This window comes from Gallinula chloropus (genome assembly GCF_964237585.1).
Source record: "Gallinula chloropus genome assembly, chromosome: 15".
Taxonomy (NCBI): Eukaryota; Metazoa; Chordata; class Aves; order Gruiformes; family Rallidae; genus Gallinula; species Gallinula chloropus.
In genome coordinates this window covers 691,849-709,833 of record NC_140100.1, presented here as the reverse complement: position 1 = coordinate 709,833, position 17,985 = coordinate 691,849, and the positions used below count along the sequence as shown (strand labels likewise).

Here is a 17,985-nt window from a genome sequence, read left to right as displayed (position 1 = left end):
CTGAGGATGCAGAGACAGGTCAGAATGGAGCTCAACTGCCTCAAGGTAAGGGCACTAGAACAGAGAGCTGCAAGCAGATGAGGATGTCTCCTTTCTTCCTCAACAGTGCCTTAGGGCATGGACCATACCTCCAGCCAGACATTACAGTAACCGGTAGAGCAAAACCCGACCTGACACCGCTGGAACAAGAGGTGTGACTGAAGCCCTGAAGAAAACCAGCACTGAAATCCTAAAGGAACACTAAAGGTGGAAAATGCATTTGTTGAAAAGCATCACTGGGATGGTACTGTACCTCCTGTAAAGGGGGATGGAGCAGCATCAGCATTGCCTAACTTCTAACATCGCTTGCCTCAAGACAAGGAGAATGTGGCAGATGCTTCAAACATTACAAAGCTTGAGAGTGAAGACTGCACAATGCAACACAGATGCACTAGAGCTGCCTCTTCAAGGCACAGGCACTAACGAAACATCTCGGGCAGGTGTCAGGAACTCGGGAGGCATCACCTGGCTGTGGCAGCAGGGAGCAGAAACGCCCTGTCCCAGCTGACCCAGCCAGCTCTGGCCTTGCACTCAAGCCCACAGGTGAAGCACAACACCCAGGGCTATGAAGGGTCACACCCACGGCCTCCTGCCTTCCAAGAGTGCCAAAGCAGCGCTGCAAAAGGAGTCTGGGCTGGCTCTGCAGCTCAGCATCATGGTGAAGGTCTCTGAACAACCAAGAGCTGTTCACATACTGGACCGTGTGTTTCTCTGACCTCTTTGGAGATACACCAGGCAGATTAGGTTACACCAAACATCCACCCCACTGGTATCTTCATTTTAATTGTGAATGCCTAATGAATAGTAAAAGCACGAGGCCATTCTGTAAGGATGCTTCCCAGAATACTCCTGAAGCCTCCCACAGCACAGGGCTTCATAATGTTCATAACTTCATAATGTTTTATCAACTCTAGCTTACCTGCAGCAAGACAAGGGAAAAAATAGCTATTTCCCAGCCATATGATACATCACCAGATAGAAAACAGGTGCAGTTCCAGTGTCATGTACAAGATGCTCTTTAACCTTAGTAGATGGCATGAACACACTAAAAGTTTGATGACAACTTTTGTTTAATGTAGAATCCTGAAAATCCATAAAGTACTGTGTAGTGTTGTTCCACACAGTCAGACTGACAGTGGTGCTCCTCAGCAAGTAAAATAACAATGTTAACCTATTGATTTCCAGTTCTAACCTATTGATTTCCAGACTTAAAAGCCTTTACTGCATGTTTCTCCTCGTCAGACACGTTAGATTCAATTTCTCCCTATACCTAGACAGGCACTCTAAAATAAAGCAAAAGCAACACAATCCTCACAGATGCAACTGACAGCACCAGAGCTTGGAAATAAACCCCATTTCTATAGCCAGCATCAGGCTTTTGAAATCTTTCCCAGCAAACGTTTTCAACCATCTCTCAGCTGCTCTCAGAGCACCCTGGAATCTGCCTACACTCCCATTCCTGGCTCCTTGCAGGGGCTGGCTGACTGCTATAAAAAGGAAGGAAAGCACTGCACCCTGAGGACACCTGACACTGTGGCTCCTTTTAAAGGGCTTCTGCTCCTTCACCTTTTTTTGGCTGGGTGGAGAAGATTGGTTCAGCAGCTGAAGCAGGATGGAAACACTGGAGACATACAGTCAACTGTTCAGAAAGCAAAGATTTAATACAAATCAAGTGGAAGGGAGTCTTTGGGCTCTGGCAGTTCATTTCGCTGTCACCCAAGGTTTGACATGCAGCTGGTTTATCCTCTGAGTCGCTGGTGGCTGCAACCACACTACTTTGAGAACTGACTGTCCACCCTTCCTAGCAGGCCAGGCCCTGGCTTCAGCAACAAAAACATTTCCCTGTCTGGAAACAACGGTCCTTACATCCCCTAACTAGATTAAATCAGTGTTTGCTGTTCTCCTCTAAGTCTATACTTGTCAGTTGGAGATGAAGGAGTGAGGATGATTCTCTCACATTTTCCTCTGTGATCCAAACTCGTAGTCTCCAGACAGCAGAGATGACACACACTGCCCAGAGCCTTCTGGATTCACAGACTCACAGAGAGTGGGAGCATCCGACTATCCAGCACGCCTACGCTGCTGAATCGTTGTTACAGACCATTCCCTTCTGTATGCTGCCTCTTCTGCTATAAAGGGTCTGCTCTATGTTGAAGTAATAGAATGGGAAAATCTCCCAGTATGAGGAACAGATTCTCAGGTTAACGTCAGTTCTACAGGAAGAAAACCAGATCCTTCCAGACTCTGTGCTGATCTTTTGCAAAGGTGCCTTTCTACAGTGCAAGGACAGAGGAGTGCCATGAAGACCAGGTCTCAGGGGCATGTATGTGGAAGGCAGATCTGTTTTAAACCTCTAGATACAGCACCCTTGAAAGATGATCCCTTCTCTAGGAAATACAGAGATTCTTGCATAACATTTTCCACTGTTCTGGAGTTTAAGGCAGTACAGGGTTTTCTTACAGCTTTTAGCCACAGTTCTAGTCCATCAGACCTTCCTAGAAGAAGTTGAAGCGAAACTCTTCTTGGGAAGCTGTGAACTTGAATGACCCGGTGTTCAGCGTCCTGGGTGGCTCCAGGGGGGGTCCTGCTGCATCCTGGCTTTTCCTGCAAGCTCCGGAGCGCTTCCGGACGAACTGGCAGGTCTTGTTACGGGCGTTTCCCTTCACTTCCACCACCCTGGCAGACTTCACAGCTTAAAGAGGGGAGAAAAGAGCAGTACCAGATGTTTAGTCATCTCACATAGTGAAACCCCTCTCTGCAATGCAAGGCAGAGGGCAGGGCAGCAGCAAAGCCCTTTCCTCTTCACCTTCTCCAGTACACAAAGCTGTCCTACCAGCCTCCATGAGCTTTAGCTCTCTGCACCACTCCTCCTCCATCTTCTTCCTGTAGTCTCCAAAGATGGTTCTCATGACCTGACGTTTCTTCACCAGCGGAGCCTTGTCACTGCGCAGCGTCTTGATGGCCTGGAGAGCCTCCTGCACTGAAGCAGCACAAGAAGCAATGCAGAGTTTGACTTGCCACTGGCTCTGCCACCCCCCACACCTGCCAACCCTTCCCCCCAAGGAGATCTCTATTTGCTACCATGCTTACTCTGCTTTGGAGTGAATTTCTGTGTCTTCAGGCCAAGTTCCAGCTGCTCCACGCACCAGTCTATCTCTTTCCAGAGCTGGTCATCTGACTGCTGGGAAACATGGGGCAGAGTGTGAATGAGGAAGTCAGTCACCCAAAAATTCAAGCAGCAGCATAGGAAGAAACAAAAAAGTATCTGAAACAAGTCAGGACTACTCCAAATTTCATGTTCTAGGGATCACTATATAGACTTTATGACATTTTCCCTACAGTGCTTTTCACTGGATACACTTCAGGCCCTGGAGAGATGTTTTGTTGCAGGTCCCTGCCTCTGCCTGCTGGATGTAAAACTTGGCGGCTGTTCAGATGATGCCATCTTTTGGAAAGCTGTGCAGGGCCTTTCCTCTGAAAGCAGCTGTCAAATCAACTGACAGATGGGAGGAATAAGCAACGACAGCAAAAAAACCTTGCCCCCAAACCTGTCCAAAAATCAAAAAGCAAACAATGGAGAGGATCAGAAGCTGAGCCCCAGCCCCTGTGTGCTCACTCAACCAGAAATGCAGGGGGTGGAAGCTGAAGCCCATGGAAATGGAAGAAGCCAAGTCCCATTGAGCAAACCCAGCTGGTTAAACTGAGCAGTGGGAGGGAAATGCATCCTAGGGCTGGAGCAATTCTTAACTGTTACATATGGTACACACAAACCCCCTCATACTGTCTCCTTCCAATGGACATGAAGGGCTGTACTTACATCACCTTCAGATCCTTCCACCTTCCTGGTGCCCAGCAGTGTTCACTGCTAGGGTTGTTGGAGATGCAGCTCAGGCTTTGCACCAGACCCTGCCACAGCCCTGGCTGCACCAGGCAGCAGCTCTGCACCTCCACTTTGCTACCTGCATTACACCAGCAGTTCATCCTACCCCGCACCCGGGGGGTCAGGGGCACAAAGCCTGGCTCAGCACACAGACACCAGCCTGGCACTGCCTGAGGACAGTCACCTCCATGACACTAGCATGCCAGGATCAGCCAGGACAAGTATAAACATTAAACGTTTCAGCACAAGTCTGAAGCAGGCAGCAAAGGACCAGTTGGGGTCCTTAACTGTCTGGCAGAGAAAACAGCTGCTGTAAGCAAAAGGCAGCAATCCCCATCTTTCAGCTTTCACCTTAAGCCAGTACACTACCTGTTTAACTATGCAAAGAGAGAAAGTTTCTCTTTTGCCCAAGTGACCCCATGGCTATTTAAATACCTGAGAGATCTTATCCTGGTGGGAAGTATCTTTATTTTGACATCTGTTAGCTTCTTCCTTTGCCTTCCTGTTGATCTCAGTTTCTTCTACCTCCTTTTTACTGACAGGTGGCTTTTGTTTCTTCTTCTTTTTCTTCTTCTGGGCAGCTCCATCTGCTGTGGATGTCTCTGCCTTAGCTCCAGGAGCTGCCTCTGGTCTGGGTGTGTTTAATATGACATGGCTCCCATCCTCCTGGGCTGCACTACCTGCAGTTTGAGTCAACGCTGGCTTCTGCAGGGCTGAAGCTTCCAGCACACCTTCTGATGCAGGGGGCAGGGAATCACCCTGCACTTGGGGATCTGCTGCACCCTCTGTATGTTGGCTCCCTGGAACTAACGGAGCCAGGGGAGAGCCTTCCTCTGGGATGGCAAAGTTGAAAGCAAACTTGGGTTCTTGTCCAGTAGCAGCAAAACTCAAGGCTCTGTCCCGGTTCTCCTGCTCGGTGCCTCTTACACTGGTCTGTGTCTGCTCAGCACCAGGGGCTACTTTCAAAGGCATTCCAGCTGTTTCTGTGTTGGTCTCAGAAAGGGTAGAATCAACCTGGAAGCTGTTGTCAGATGGCAGGAACCAGCCTGGCTTTCCCTGGGAGGTGTGTTCAGACTGTTGCCCGTACCCCTCACCGAGTGACGCCCGCCCGCCGCGCCGCTGGACTCCCACAGCCCCGGGCTCCATGCCTGGAGAAGAGGAATGCTGTTATCAGTGTGATGCCAGCCCCTCTGCAAGGCACTGCTGCAGAGGTGATCCAATCACAGCTGCAACTAAGACACCTGCAGAGCAGAACCAAGGGTCACCATCCCCCGGAAGGACAGTTCAAGCTCACCTGCCTGCACGCTCTCCTGCTCCTCAGCCACCTTGAGAGGATAATCCCCCAACACAGGGCTCAGCACTTGTTGCTTCTGCACAGGAGGAGCCTCAGAGGAGTGCAGGACTTTGAGCAGGTGCTGTGAGTCCTCTGCTGCATTCAGGAGAGACAAGAACCAGGTTAAGGTGGGCCTCACAAACCATCCTCTGGGATGCTGATGCCAGGGTCTCCTCTGAATGTGTTCTGCATTTGTACAGCCTCTGACTAGTCCAGGACTGGCACTGGGCTGAAAAGAAACTCCAACTGGTTCTGGAAGCTGAAATACCATTAAATGTTCTTAAAGGGGGAAAAAAGAGGTAGATCTTGACTGCTTGTTATACACATTGAGAATCTTACACTGGAGAAAGCGCAGTACTAATGGCATGGAAGCTACACAGGGCTTAACAACCCTCCTCCCAAAGCACCTGGCAAATCCAGGTGATGTCTCCTCCGGAAAACTGGGACAAGTATGACTGAGTAGCAAGCACACCTTGAAGACCAGGGCTCTAAGGACCCTCATACAAAGCGGCCTGAGCACACCAGTAATCCCAGCTCTCCAAAAAGCACAGCAGTTCCTCTGTGTTTCCCCCAGCAACCTTGGGTTGGGAACCCCAGATAGGCACATTCCTCTGGTGTTTCTCTCACGTTTCAAGCCACAAACACTAGACTAGCACTTTGGAATGGGCACATCCCCATCACTCCTGCCTGCAAAGCATCTCTCTGGGACTCTCCAAATGTCCTGTATCTTGGAGACCCAAAGCAGAGCCCTATGCAGGAACAGAACAACAGCATGCAGGTGTGAGGCAGAAATGCTACAGGGGGCTACAGCCACCCAAAAAGCAGGCTGCTATGAAGATACATAGCACCTGGGTGTCAGTGCCCTGAGCATGTATTTCACCCTGCTACAAGGGCTTCAGCTCACCACTAAGAGCCATTACAAAGAGCGAGCAGGGGAACCTCTCTCCTCCCTCGCTTGGGAGTTATTTTAAGCTGAGATCTCATGCCTACCATTGCTGCAGCCAGGTACCTCACTGACCCAGATCCTGATGCTGACCCACAGACCAGAATACCTAGCTAGAGCTTGGAGCTGCCTCATCACCGCAGACTCCTCTGGCGATCGGGACCCCAAGCAAAGCCCCGGCACCACCAGCAGTACTGCTCTGCTCCCCGGGTCAGACACTGTGCCAGCAGAACCCTTTCTGGCCCTGCTTGCCTTCTCGCCGTGCTCAGCTCCTCCTCCCCTGCAGAGGCAGCCTTGGACACTGTTGGACACTGGCTACCCAGCACAAGAGCCGGGTGTACCAAACCGCCCGGTGCTCTGTCTCCAGAGCAGGAAGCTCACCCGAGGCGTGTGCCCCCAGCACAGCCCTGGCCATACGCAGCACTCGTCTGTACGCTAAACGCAGGTTTTACGACCAGCTCCTTCGTAGCTTTACCCCGCGCACTGCAAAGCCAAGCGGAGGAGCCTGTCTGAGGAGGAGACGATCGCCAGGGGGAAAACAACATAAACTAAAAAGCAGCCTTGCCTTGGCGGAGCCGCGAGGTGCCCGGGCGCGGGGAAGGGCCGCAGCTGTCCTCTGAGGAAACCCCGGGGCCGGCAGCCGGGGCCTGGGCGGCGGGCTGGGGCTGCGAGGGGCTGCGGGGGGCAGGGCCGAGCCCCGCACGCCGGGCAGGCCCCGTGCCGCCGCGAGGAGGAAACTGGCGCCTCCGCCGGATACGGAACAGCGGGCGGGTTCCTGGGCTCCGGCTCTGCCCGGGCCGGCGGCAGGACCGGCGACTGTGCCCGGGACCTGCCCGCGGCCCCTCGGCCGCGCCTGAGCCGCCGGCGGGGCCCGGGAGCGAAGGCGGGAAGCGCCCAGCAGCCGTGCGGCGCCCAAAAGCCTCCGCCCGGTGCGGTCGGTCCGCCCGCCAGCCCTCTCCGGCCGCTCCCCGGGCCCAGCGCCTCCGTTCCGCCCGCCACGCCGCGGGGAAATGGCCCCCCCCCCCCCCCCCGCCGCGTTCCTCCTCCCGGGGCGCCGACACCCCGCGCGGAGCCGCGGGGAGGCGGGAGGAGGCGCCGCGCTGCCGCCGGGGAGCAGCGTCGTGTCACAGAGCGCTGCGGGGCGGCTCCTCCGCGGGACCGGGGAACCCCTGCCCCAGGACCAGCCCCCGCCGGTGCCGGCGGCAGCCCGGGGGGCGCAGAGCCCTCCCTTCCCCCGAGGCCGTGCGGGCCGCGGTGGCATGAGAGGAGCCGAGCTCCGGCCGTGGCAGTGCCCGAGTGTGTCCGGCCGTCCCCGGGCTCGCCTCCCTTGGCCTTTCCGCCCCGGCGCTGCCCGTCCCGCCGTGAGACCCGCGGGGCGGCTGCCGGCAGCAGCGGCGTCTCCGCCGGGACCAGAGCCCGAGGGCCACGGTGCTGCCGGCAGCCCGCTGCCCTCACTGCCCCGCATTGCACCCCCTGCCCCGCACTGCCCCCCTCTGCCCCCCTGCCCCGCACTGCCCCCCTGCCCCGCACTGCCCCCCTCTGCCCCCCTGCCCCGCACTAACCCCCTGCCCCGCACTGCCCCCCTCTGCCCCCCTGCCCCTCTCTGCCCCCGCTGTCCCCCCTGCCCTGCACTGCCCCCCCCTGCCCCCCTCTGCCCCCCTGCCCCCCTCTGCCCTCCCTGCCCCTCTCTGCCCCCACTGCCCACAGCGCTTCCAGCAGCCGACAAAGGGTCCCCCGCAGGCACGGCCTGATCCCCTCCCTGTTTCAGATTGCCTTTTGATTATTGTATTTTTTTAAATAATAAAAAAAAAACACCTCAGACCCCTTGTTGCACATGGATTTGTTTCCCCTTGGACAATTTTCCTTTCCAGCAGCAGCCCCAGGCACCCCGGCTGAGGGCGGTGACGCTGCAGCACGTTGAGTTTCACAGCACAGGGTTTGAGTCTCTTCCCGATGCCTCAAAACCCGGAGGGCAGCGTTTCTGCTGACACCAGCATGGGTGGTAGAAGCTCTCCAAGGCTGCCAGCTATCCCAGCAGGGCTCTCCAGTGCTAGGAAAGCACTTCCCAGTGTTGCTGTTTAAGGTTATAAAAAGGTACTGGAAAAAAATCGGCCTTGGCCGATCCCAGCCAGACTTCTGCGTGACAGCCTGCAACACCGCTGAGACTCAGCTCCCGCCTGGGCCTCCTCTCCCTTCCAAAACTAGCTAACTGGTTTGAGGCTCGTCGGAGCCTGGCTCAGCGCACGGCTCTGCCGCTCGTGCTGGGTTCAAAGTTGGCATTGGTCATTGCACGGCAGCGTCCCAGCGTCAGGAGGAGAGCTGACAGTCAAACCCTGGAGAGGGTAACAACGAGCACAGAGGTAATGAGCCATCAGCAACCGCCTTGAAAGGCCAGAATCCCACTGCAGTTCTCCTCTTCCTCAGTCCCTGAGCTGGAGAGAGGGCCTGTGAGCCCGTCACTACCAGTCTGGACACATCCTCTACAGCAGAAGCTTCCGCCTGCGGCCTGAGGAACGCCCAGCGCGTCAGGCGGTGCAGCAGCTCCGGCTGGGCACGGAGCCTGCGACACCCCGCCAGCCAGAGCAAAGGAGGGACGCTGTCTGCTGCGGACTCAGTGCCCGTGTGGGGAAAAGGCACAAAGGACCAGCGATGCCTTGTTTCTCCTGGGTTTGATCTCTGCCCTGAGGATGCGGCCCGCACGGATTCACTGCCTCCCACTGGCACCGAGGCGGCAAGCCGTGACAGCCTCACGACAGAGGGACTGCCAGGGGCTCAGAACGCAGTCCTCAGCTGCTGCTGACACAACAGGACCCTTTCGAGGTGAAGAGCTGCGAGCTGAGCCGGGGGGAGCTGATGTCCAGCCAGCTGCGGCTGCCTGGGAGCAAAGAGCCGGCAGAGCAGTGGAAATGGCTCGGGCCTGCCCTGGGCACGGGCAGGGTGGCGTGTGCTGTACAGAGCAGTGCAAAGGCTGGGATGGCTTCACACTGCTGTCAGACGGTGACAGGAGCACCTCTCTGTCTGGGGACTCCACGCAGGACAGCTGTGCAGTCCTCCTGGTGACGCTGGGGACTGGGAGTCCCTCCGGACACAGACCTGCCTGCTTTCCCCACGCCACCCACTGAGCACCAACGGATTTGTTGCATGGCTGTAACTGGAAGCAGTGGTTGTGCTGGAAAACGCAGCTCTTTGGTATGAGGCTCCTTTAAGGGAGTTGCAGGAAGGAATTAAAAAAAAACAAGAAGAAGAAAAAAACCAGCAGTGGGGTGGTTACCAAAGCTGCTAACCACAGTGCCAGGGAGCCTCCGGGGCAGCAGGACAGCCCAGCGTCACATGCCGAACGCATCCTGTCTCCAGACCTCCTGGCCTGCGATGTACGTGGCTTGCACTTCCAGGCAGTCATTCAGCATCAGGAAATCTGCATTGGACAAGAGAGAATGGGAGCAACGGTCAGGGAAACGGAGCAGCTGGATCTGGCTGGGAAGAACTTCTTCCCCCCCCCAGCACCATCAGCAGGATGGCAGCACGGTGCCATCCTTGCCATGGCAGCTCCATGGGTCACTCCAGAGGGCTCATGGGACACCACCAGCATCCATGGGAGAAACCACTGGAGCAAAAGCCCAGAGCAAAGCTCAGGCAGAGTGGGTCTCCCTGCAGCTCCCACTGAAGCAGGGGATGAAGACGTCTTTGCAGCAACCCCTGATCTACTCCAGCACCCAGGAGCCCTCAACACCACTGTCCCGTCCCAGTACCTGCTGTCCATATATCAGTACCTGCATCGGAGTCATAATTTAGTGTCCCCTTTTTGTGCTCAATCCCCAGGAGCTGGGCAGGATGCAGAGATGCTGCCTCCAACGCGGTCTCTGCTGAGCACCCTTGGACAGAGAAGAGGGGAGACGTGAGGGCAGCAAACAGAGCAGCCCGAACCCTAAGGCTAAGGCAGCTGTCAGTGTGGCAGGGACCTGAGCTGGAACACCCTCACCAGGGCTGTGTGGAGCTGGGGAGGGGAAACATCCCTATGGGAGACAGTGGGAAGAGGAGAACTGAATGCCTAGGGTATGGGGAGAGGAAAATGATTCACATTTGTAAGAAAGGAGCAGGAGAATTCAGCTCTCATTGGTGCTGTGGGTAAAAATGAAACCTCCCCTCAAAAACATGCTCCTCTGAGGCCAGTGCTGCCAATCCCAGCCCTTCCCATCACATTTTGATGAGAGGGAACCTGCCCTGCTGGAGTGGACACCAGGCAAGAGCGAGACCCCTTCCCGTGTCAGCACTGACAAGGCTCAGTCACCTACCTGTGGCTTCCTGGAAGTGTCGTACACACGTGTCCATGGTCGCCACGCTGCCACTCAGGGTCTTTGTGCCTGGGAGAGGAGCAGGTTGGCACCAAACAGGCCCCACAACTCACAGTAAGGAGAAGCAGGGTGGTGGGCTGTGTGAGGAGCAAGTTGAAGGGCCTGCAGCCATGGCTGTCACCAGGGACAGAGCAAGGCAAGAGAGAGCCTGTGCTGAGTCCTGGGCTGTCACCCCATGGCTCCACAGGACCAGCTGCACTGGGTGGAACTGTAGCTCACACACAGGCACCTGCTGCCAGAGACAGAGGCAGGGAATGGAGAACAGAACAATCCTCCTCTGAAATACCATCCCCATCTCCAGCTGCTCACGGCTTAGGGAACCTGGCACCGAGCGGCAGCGTTAGTGAAGACAAGGGAAACAAGTATCTGTGGGGTATTCTCTGTCCTTCCTGACCCCGCTGGAACCCCTAGCATCCATGACACTGGGCAGTTGGGTGTTCAGAGGTGTTGCAGACAGCTACAGACTGACAGATTCCTCCTCACTGCACCAAGACTTGTCCTCACTTGCCTCACAAGGTGCCTCATCCTCCCCAAGGCCAAGTCACTGCAGACCCACCGACAGCCAAAACCCCAGAGGGTGGCAAAGTGTCACACTGCAGGGTGTGCTGAGCTCCCCAGGAAGGGGCAGGAGCAGCAGTGCTGTCCCTGGCTCTTTAGCAAGGGGCGCTTACCTGCAATGTAGGTGTTCAGCCCATCGATCTCCACCACCTGCTGACCCAGCGTGTGCCGACCTGGTGCCAGCCCCATGCCAGCGATCGCATCTGTCACCAGCACCAGCCCTGAGGAGCCCAGGAAAGGGGCTGTGTTACTGCAGCTCCCAGCACTGCGCCGTGCTGGTCCTCCCAGAGAGGGGCCAAGGCATCTCCAGCCCCTCTGGCCAGCGCGGGAGGGCTGCTGCATGGGCACACAAGGCTGTGGCCTCTGTCAGGAAGCCAGGGCAGCGTGCCACAACACTGGTGTGTTTTGTGGGAGGTGGCACAGCACCAGGGTGGCTGGTGACGCTGCGTGGGCCCAGCCTGGCTCACCTTTGGGGTGGGCTCGGTGGGCGATTCGCAGGGCAGCAGGGTTGGTGTGGATGCCATCGGAGATCATGCCGTAGAAGACCCTCCGGCCAGCAGGAATCTTGTCGCTTGTCAGCAGCCCCACGATGCCAGGGTCACGGTGGTGGAACTGCCGAGGGGAGAGAGGACAAGCTGTGGGGCATCACCCCCTCCCTGCCAGGGGATGCAGCCGCCATCTCTGCCACACAGTGCCTGGCAGCTGGCTGCTCCATCCTGTACCAGGCAGATCTGGACATTTCCTCAAGAGGCTGCTGCCACCTCCACTCTCTTTTACATCAGGCAGCAGAAACGTGAAGCCAGAACGTCAGTGCTGAAACCTCACTGTGAAACCAGTGCAGGGCCAGTGGCCCTGGCTACTCACCGGCAGCATGGCATTGAAGAGGTGGGTGATGAAGGTAGCACCGTGCTGCACAGCCTCCTCAGCCTGGGACAGATTGGCCACCGAGTGACCTGGGAACAAGGACCAACACGTGATTTTTCTGCCTGTCTCTCCGCTCCCCTCTCTGCAGGAGCCCTGACGAGGGAGAGGTTCCCTACAGAACTTCTGATTGAAAAACAGTTATCAAGACTCAACAGTAACCTTTGGAAAATTATTTCACCTGTCAAACAAGGCCTAAAGCAGTTGAACTTCAGAGTTTGAACCCTTCCACATTGTCAACCCCCAATTACATCTTTACCCAAGTGCTATTCCCTCCTGTGTACTTCCAGCACCCAGTGCTGCCTCCAGCTGCTGAGGCTTTCCAGCCAGTGTGAAGTGGGGCCTTCACCGTACAAAGGGCAACAGACTGGCAGCATGGAGTGAGGTCCCGCTTTGTGACAGGTCTGTCACCTCCATACAGCCCAGGCAACAGAAAATCCCACTCGTCCAGTCCAACTGAGACACCCTCAGAGATGCTGCAGCCCCAAGACACCGTCAGAAATGCTGCAGCCCCAAGATGCCATCAGAGATGCTGCAGCCCCAAGACACCATCAGAGATGCTGCAGCCCCAAGATGCCATCAGAGATGCTGCAGCCCAGCGCGAGGGGCTGCCAGGCCCGTGTGACGCGGGGACACTCAGCCTCCCCAAGGCCCCCCCAGCCCTTACCCAGCGAGACGCAGATGCCGCGCTGGGTGAGCTCCCGGATCACCTCGCTGCTCCTCTCCATCTCCGGGGCCAGCGTGACTATGCGGACACAGTCCAGGGACCCGTAGGTGGCGAGCAGGTCCTGGAAGGCGCCCTCGCGGAAGGTGCGGAGGCAGTGCTCCGGGTGCGCCCCCTTCTTCTCCCTGCTGATGAAGGGTCCTTCCAGGTGTGCCCCTGCCCAAACAGCAACACAAACACATGACCCTTCCTCTCCCTGCCAAGGGCCGAGCAGCCTGCTGTGCCAGCCTTCGTGCCACATTCAGGGCTCAGGGAACTGAGCTCAGCACAGTGGAAGATGCAGCATTAGCAACTGGCCAAGCTGCCCCCCTGCCACGACCCTGTGGGGCCCAAATGGGCTGGAGCAGTGCGCGTATAGTGGCAGAGGCCATGGCAAGGGGTGAGGGAGACAGTGGATGAGTGCCCACTGCACACCCTCCCTGTCAAGAGAGCTACGGCCCTCGTCTCTGCTGTCCCTACATTGCTTCTTTCCCCTTGTTCCCCAAGACACCAAGATAATGGCCCACCCAGAGCAGCACCAGAGAGGACAGCAAGGAACAAAAGCACTTACCCAGGATACCCGCTCCATGGGCTCCACCATTTCTTATGCTGATCTGAGGGAGAACCTAGAGAAAGGGGTTTATCAGACACACAGCCCCCCAGACACCCAAAGCAAACCCAACCCATAGGTCTAGAGAGTGTTGTAGCTGGACCATTTGGGACCATCAGCCAAACACAGCTTGGAAAGAAAAGGCCAGCTGCAAGCCCCGGTGTGCAGCTGGCCTGGGAGACAGCGCTGTCTCAGCAGTCTAAAGGGCAGGAAGTCTGGGGTAGAGTCCAGCTTCGCATGCCCACGGCTCTTCTGCTGAGTTACCCCGGCCTCTGCAGTCCCTGGCTTGGCCCTCTCACCTCTGGGTATCAACCTCAGCCCTTTGGCACCCTGCACACGAGAGGGGGACAGTCACTCACCTGGTGGTAGACGGATGGAGGAGAGGTCACCAGGGTGGGACAGAAAGAGGTCACTCCATGGGAGAGGATTTTCTGACTGACCAGGTCAATCCCTGACTTGAAGTCATCTGTAGCCAGGGAGAAGTCCACCCCAAAGCCTCCTGCACCATGAACAAAACAGAGGTGAAGCTGCAGCCTCCCCAGCTGACATCCTCCCACCTGAAAATGCTGAAGCAGCGTTTTGGGTGACTGGAGTGAGCCACTCGGTCTGTACAGCCCTGACCAGAAGCAAAGGGCTCCCCCAGCACTCCTGTTCCACATTCCCAAGGCTTCATGTGTACAAATCCAACCAATGCCACCCTGCTGAGGTGCTTTTCCTGGCATTTTGCAACTTTTTAATTCCAACACAAAACCTGGGCACTCCCCGCTGCAGAGGGGATCTAACTTCCAGTGTAGGCTCCCCAGAACAAACCTCTACTGACCCTCAGGAAGGAGCTGCTGCAGGCAAGGTTTGTTCCCTTGAGGAGCCCTGCTCTGTCCTGCCTGCGTCCTGGAAGGGGTAGGGCAGGCATCCTGCCCGCGCTGGGGCCGGAGATGGACATGAAGGCAAGAGCAGAGCTGGGCTGGAAAAACCTCACTCAGCCCAGGGGGATCAATTGTGGGACAGCAGCAACTACGGGCAAAATCCTTCTTTATTGTGAGGTTGGTGACTCACGTCTCCCTCGAGCAGCCGAAAGGCACCCGGGCACAGGGAGTGCCCACAGAGCAGGGGCTGAAGGCCGGTGATGGGACCCGAGAGCCCCGTCCCCGCAGGCGTGTGCGGCGCTGCCGTACCGTTGATCTGGACGTCGATGAAGCCTGGGGCGATGATGCTGTCCTTGCAGTCCAGCTGGATGTCAGCAGAGCCCTTCTCATCAAAGAAGAGTTTCTCTGGGTTGAGAATCTTCCCCTCTCGCACCCACAGGTCCTCCCTGAAGGGACAGTGACAGACACCAGGCTCCTCTGCCGTGGCCCCAGTGACAGGGGGTCTCGGGCAGAGCAGACCCCATCCCCACCACCCTCCGCCGCGGGCTCTCCGGAGCCTGCCAGGGCGGAGCTGCGCTGCCAGCAGCGATGGGATGAGCAGCCAGCCCCCTCTCTGCCCCGACGGGGTCTTCACGGGCTGCCCAGGGGCCAGGGGCTGGCAGAGGAGGCGGAAGGGGAGGCAAGGGGGGCAGAGGGGGCTGCGCAGCACATGGCAGCTCCTCTGGAGGTCGGGGGGCAAGAGCCGGCAGCTGGTGCTCCAGGGTCCAGGCGAGCTCTGCAGCACAGCCCGGCAACCCGGTACCGCCCGGTACTCCCGGCAGCCCGCGGTACCCCTGGCACCCCCGGGAACCCCCGGGAGCCCCCAGTACCCCAGGCACCTCGGTACCCCAGCAGTCGCCGGTACCCTGGCACCCCCGGCACCCCAGAACCACCGGCACCCCCGGTACCCCCGCACCCCGGCACCCCTCGGCAGCCCCCGGAACCCCGGTACCCCCTGGTACCCCGGTACCCCGGCACCCCCGGTACCCCCGCACCCCGGCACCCCTCGGCAGCCCCCGGAACCCCGGTACCCCCTGGTACTCCCGGTACCCCGGCACCCCCCGGTACCCCCGCACTCCCGGCAGCCCGGCACCCCCCGGCAGCCCGGCAGCCCCCGGCAACCCCGCACCCCGGCAGCCCGTGGGCCCCACCTCTGGAGCTGGTGGTTCCTCAGGATGCGGCAGTTGGTGAACTGGACGATGGGCGCGTCCGAGACGGATTTGTTCGACGGCATCGTGGGGCCGCGGGAACCGGCGGGGACGGGAACCCCCCCCGGTAACGGGGATCGGGGGCACGGGGCGGGGGCCGGGGGTCGCGAAGCGGAGCAGGGACGCGGCTCCGCCGCGGGAACGGGCAGCCGGCGAAGGGCGGCCGGGCCGGAGCACCGCCCCGGGGGCAGGCGGCGGGCGAGCCCCCGCCCCTCCCCGCGGCGCCGGACCGGGGCGGCGGGGGACGGGCGCGGCCGCGGGAGCCGGTGGGGGCCGGGCCCGGCGCAGCCCCCGCGGCGGGGGCGGGGCCCGGGCGGGGCGCGGCGCGACCGGCGGCCTCACCCGCGGCACCGGCCAGGCGCGGTCACGTGACGCGGTTCAGCTGACGCGGCGGGATTCCCCCGCCCCGCCCCGCCGCGCGTGACGCCCCCGGGAGCCGCCATCATGGGCGGGGCGCCGCCATCTTGAGGAGGGCGGTGGCGGTGGGAGGGGGGTGTCGCTCTCCGCTGCCCCGGGCCCGGCGCGGCCACCGCCGCGGCTGCGGGGACGGTGCCGCAGGGAGCCCGCCCGGCCCGCTGCTCCCCCTGCCCGCGGAGCGCCCCGGGGGCGGGGCTTGCGCAGTTGAGGCCGGCGGCACCGAGCCTGGCGGCGCCCCGGGGAGGTCCGGTCCCGGCGGGCGGGTGCCCGGCCCGTGTCCCGCGTCCCGCCCCGGCAGCCTGGGGGCGGCTCACCCGCGGGGCCGGCGCGGGGCGCGGGCGCTGCTGCTGACCGTGCGGGCTTGTCGCAGGGTGCCCGCCCCGCGCTCCCCCGGCCTGCCTGGCGCTGATCGCCCTGCGCGGTGTCCGCCGCCGCTCCGCGCAGCCGGATGGCGCGTGGCCGCCCCACCCCTGCCCCCGCCCCGGGACGCGGCCGGGCGGACCCCGCCCCGCCCCGCCCTTCACAGGCCGATCGCCCCCGGCCCCTGCCAGGCTCCCGCAGCCCCGTGCGGGCCGTGGCGCAGCCCCGGCGGCAGCAGCTGCCCCGCTGGCAGGAGCGGTACCTGCCGAGTGCGGGTGCCGGTCAGGAGGCGAGTCAGTGGCTCCTGATGGCGTGTGAGCCTGAGAACCAGTGACCTTGGCTCGAACGCTGCGCTCGTTGCTCCCCGGGGAATGAGCGCGCAGGAGCCGCTCTGCTTGCTGGGGCACAGCCGCGTACAGGCAGCACACACCGCACGGCAGCCCTGCAGCCCCTTGCTCCACCCGGCCCTGGTTGGTTACCCCTGGAAGGGCAGCCCCAGGCAGGGGGACCTGCCCCACAGCAGCAGCTGGTGTTGCCCCGCAGAGCTGGGAGACAGGCGCTGCCGAGCCGGTACCTGCCTGGCAGCCTGGCCAGGCACAGAATGACATTAAGGAAATGAAGTGTGAACTGTTCATGGCTCGGGCAGAGCAGGGTGTCTGGAAGCCCACCCTTCACAGCTCCTGCCTCAGACTCACCCCCAGGGAAGAGGTTCACTGCAGCCTGGGCAGGTCAGTCATTACTGACTGGACAGCCTTGCTGTAGGCAGGCTCTGGGGGTCATCTGACAAGTCTGCAGCGGCCTGGGAGAGATGGAGAGCTGCTTCTAGGCTCTGCAGCCAGGCCTGGCCTTTTCCCCCAGCAGACTATGCCGCCAGGTCCTTATGCCTGCAGTCCCCATTGCTGGGTGGGCCACAGCATCCGATCTTCACACCATTAAAGGTAAGCACTACACCTGGTCAGAATTAAAGGCAGCACTGCCAGCAGCCCGAGCATTTACCCCGAAACATCTGCTGGCAGAAGCTTCCATTTCCCCCCCACCCCCTTTGCTCCGCAGGGACCGGCGTGTGCTCAGCAGCCTCCACCTACCACCCACACCTGTACCCTGTGCGGCGTCCCAGGGTGTCGCAGAGGGAGTCAAGTGTCTCCTCAAGGGCTGTGTCTGGGCAGGGTGCTGATGGGAGCTCTGCTGGCCAATGACACTGAGGAAAAGAGAAATGATGGGGAAGGTAATTGTGCATGAACGTAGCGTCCCCAGCTGGGCAGGGATTGCATTTTAATGAGGTTTTATGCTGTACTTATCATTCCATGATGTCAGCTACAACCTGCCTTGCTGTCAGCAGGATGCCAGTAAAGGCTTCTGAAATGGAGAGCTGGGAATGATGCTAGTTGAGGCCAGGAAAACTACAGGCAGCGCTGGTGTGGGAATTTGAGGATAAGAAGGGCTTCAGGCAGGTTCTCCTTGTCATGTCTGAACTTACCCGTGCCTGGGGCACCCAGCAGCACATGGCTGGGAACAATTCGTGGCTTCAGCACAGAAGTTGAGACGACCACCAAACTGGAAGAAGAGAAAACGAATGCTAAAAGCAGATCTCAGGCCTGCTGGTCTGAGCAATGACTCTGAGAGGGAAGTAGTTCCCTTCCGAGCTGCCAAACTGAATTTAGATGTCAAAAGGCTTATACATCACCCAAACCGCCCGTGGCCAGAACAGGGCACTTTCACACCAGTGCACGTGCTAACGGACTCGTGACAGTGAACTCCC

At 59.2% G+C, this 17,985-nt stretch overlaps 2 protein-coding genes across 3 annotated transcripts; both read right to left on the bottom strand.

The window, feature by feature from the left end:
- Positions 1 to 1,679: 1,679 nt before the first annotated feature.
- LOC311197187 (UPF0488 protein C8orf33 homolog) lies at positions 1,680 to 7,660 on the bottom strand (the record flags this gene model as incomplete). The annotated part of the gene is made up of 7 exons (XM_084270916.1): positions 1,680 to 2,731; positions 2,873 to 3,019; positions 3,130 to 3,220; positions 4,355 to 5,067; positions 5,214 to 5,348; positions 6,761 to 7,295; positions 7,556 to 7,660. 7 exons carry the CDS (start codon positions 7,658 to 7,660, stop codon positions 2,535 to 2,537), a joined length of 1,923 nt encoding a protein of 640 aa, XP_084127042.1. The 3' UTR covers positions 1,680 to 2,534.
- A 362-nt stretch (positions 7,661 to 8,022) lies between these two features.
- AMDHD2 (amidohydrolase domain containing 2) lies at positions 8,023 to 15,517 on the bottom strand. 2 transcript variants are annotated; one of them, XM_084271178.1, is made up of 11 exons: positions 15,393 to 15,517; positions 14,512 to 14,648; positions 13,699 to 13,838; positions 13,301 to 13,355; positions 12,694 to 12,906; positions 11,970 to 12,058; positions 11,573 to 11,717; positions 11,219 to 11,326; positions 10,488 to 10,556; positions 9,966 to 10,067; positions 8,023 to 9,610 (listed from the first exon to the last, which is right to left on the bottom strand). In XM_084271178.1, exons 1-11 carry the CDS (start codon positions 15,473 to 15,475, stop codon positions 9,522 to 9,524), a joined length of 1,230 nt encoding a protein of 409 aa, XP_084127304.1. In that variant the 5' UTR covers positions 15,476 to 15,517; the 3' UTR covers positions 8,023 to 9,521. The 2 variants fall into 2 exon arrangements, with proteins under 2 accessions (XP_084127304.1, XP_084127305.1); XM_084271179.1 differs by lacking the exon at positions 10,488 to 10,556.
- Positions 15,518 to 17,985: the final 2,468 nt, after the last annotated feature.

Bases quoted from the DNA above. Each gene is read 5' to 3' on its own strand.
- AMDHD2 (XM_084271178.1), bottom strand. From the start codon at position 15,475: ATGCCGTCGAACAAATCCGTCTCGGACGCGCCCATCGTCCAGTTCACC. The intron at 10,557-11,218 runs GTAAGCGCCCCT...CTCCTCTCCCAG, and splicing joins GCTGAACACCTACATTGCAG to GCACAAAGACCCTGAGTGGC. The intron at 9,611-9,965 runs GTACTGATATAT...TGTCCAATGCAG, and splicing joins AAATTATGACTCCGATGCAG to ATTTCCTGATGCTGAATGAC.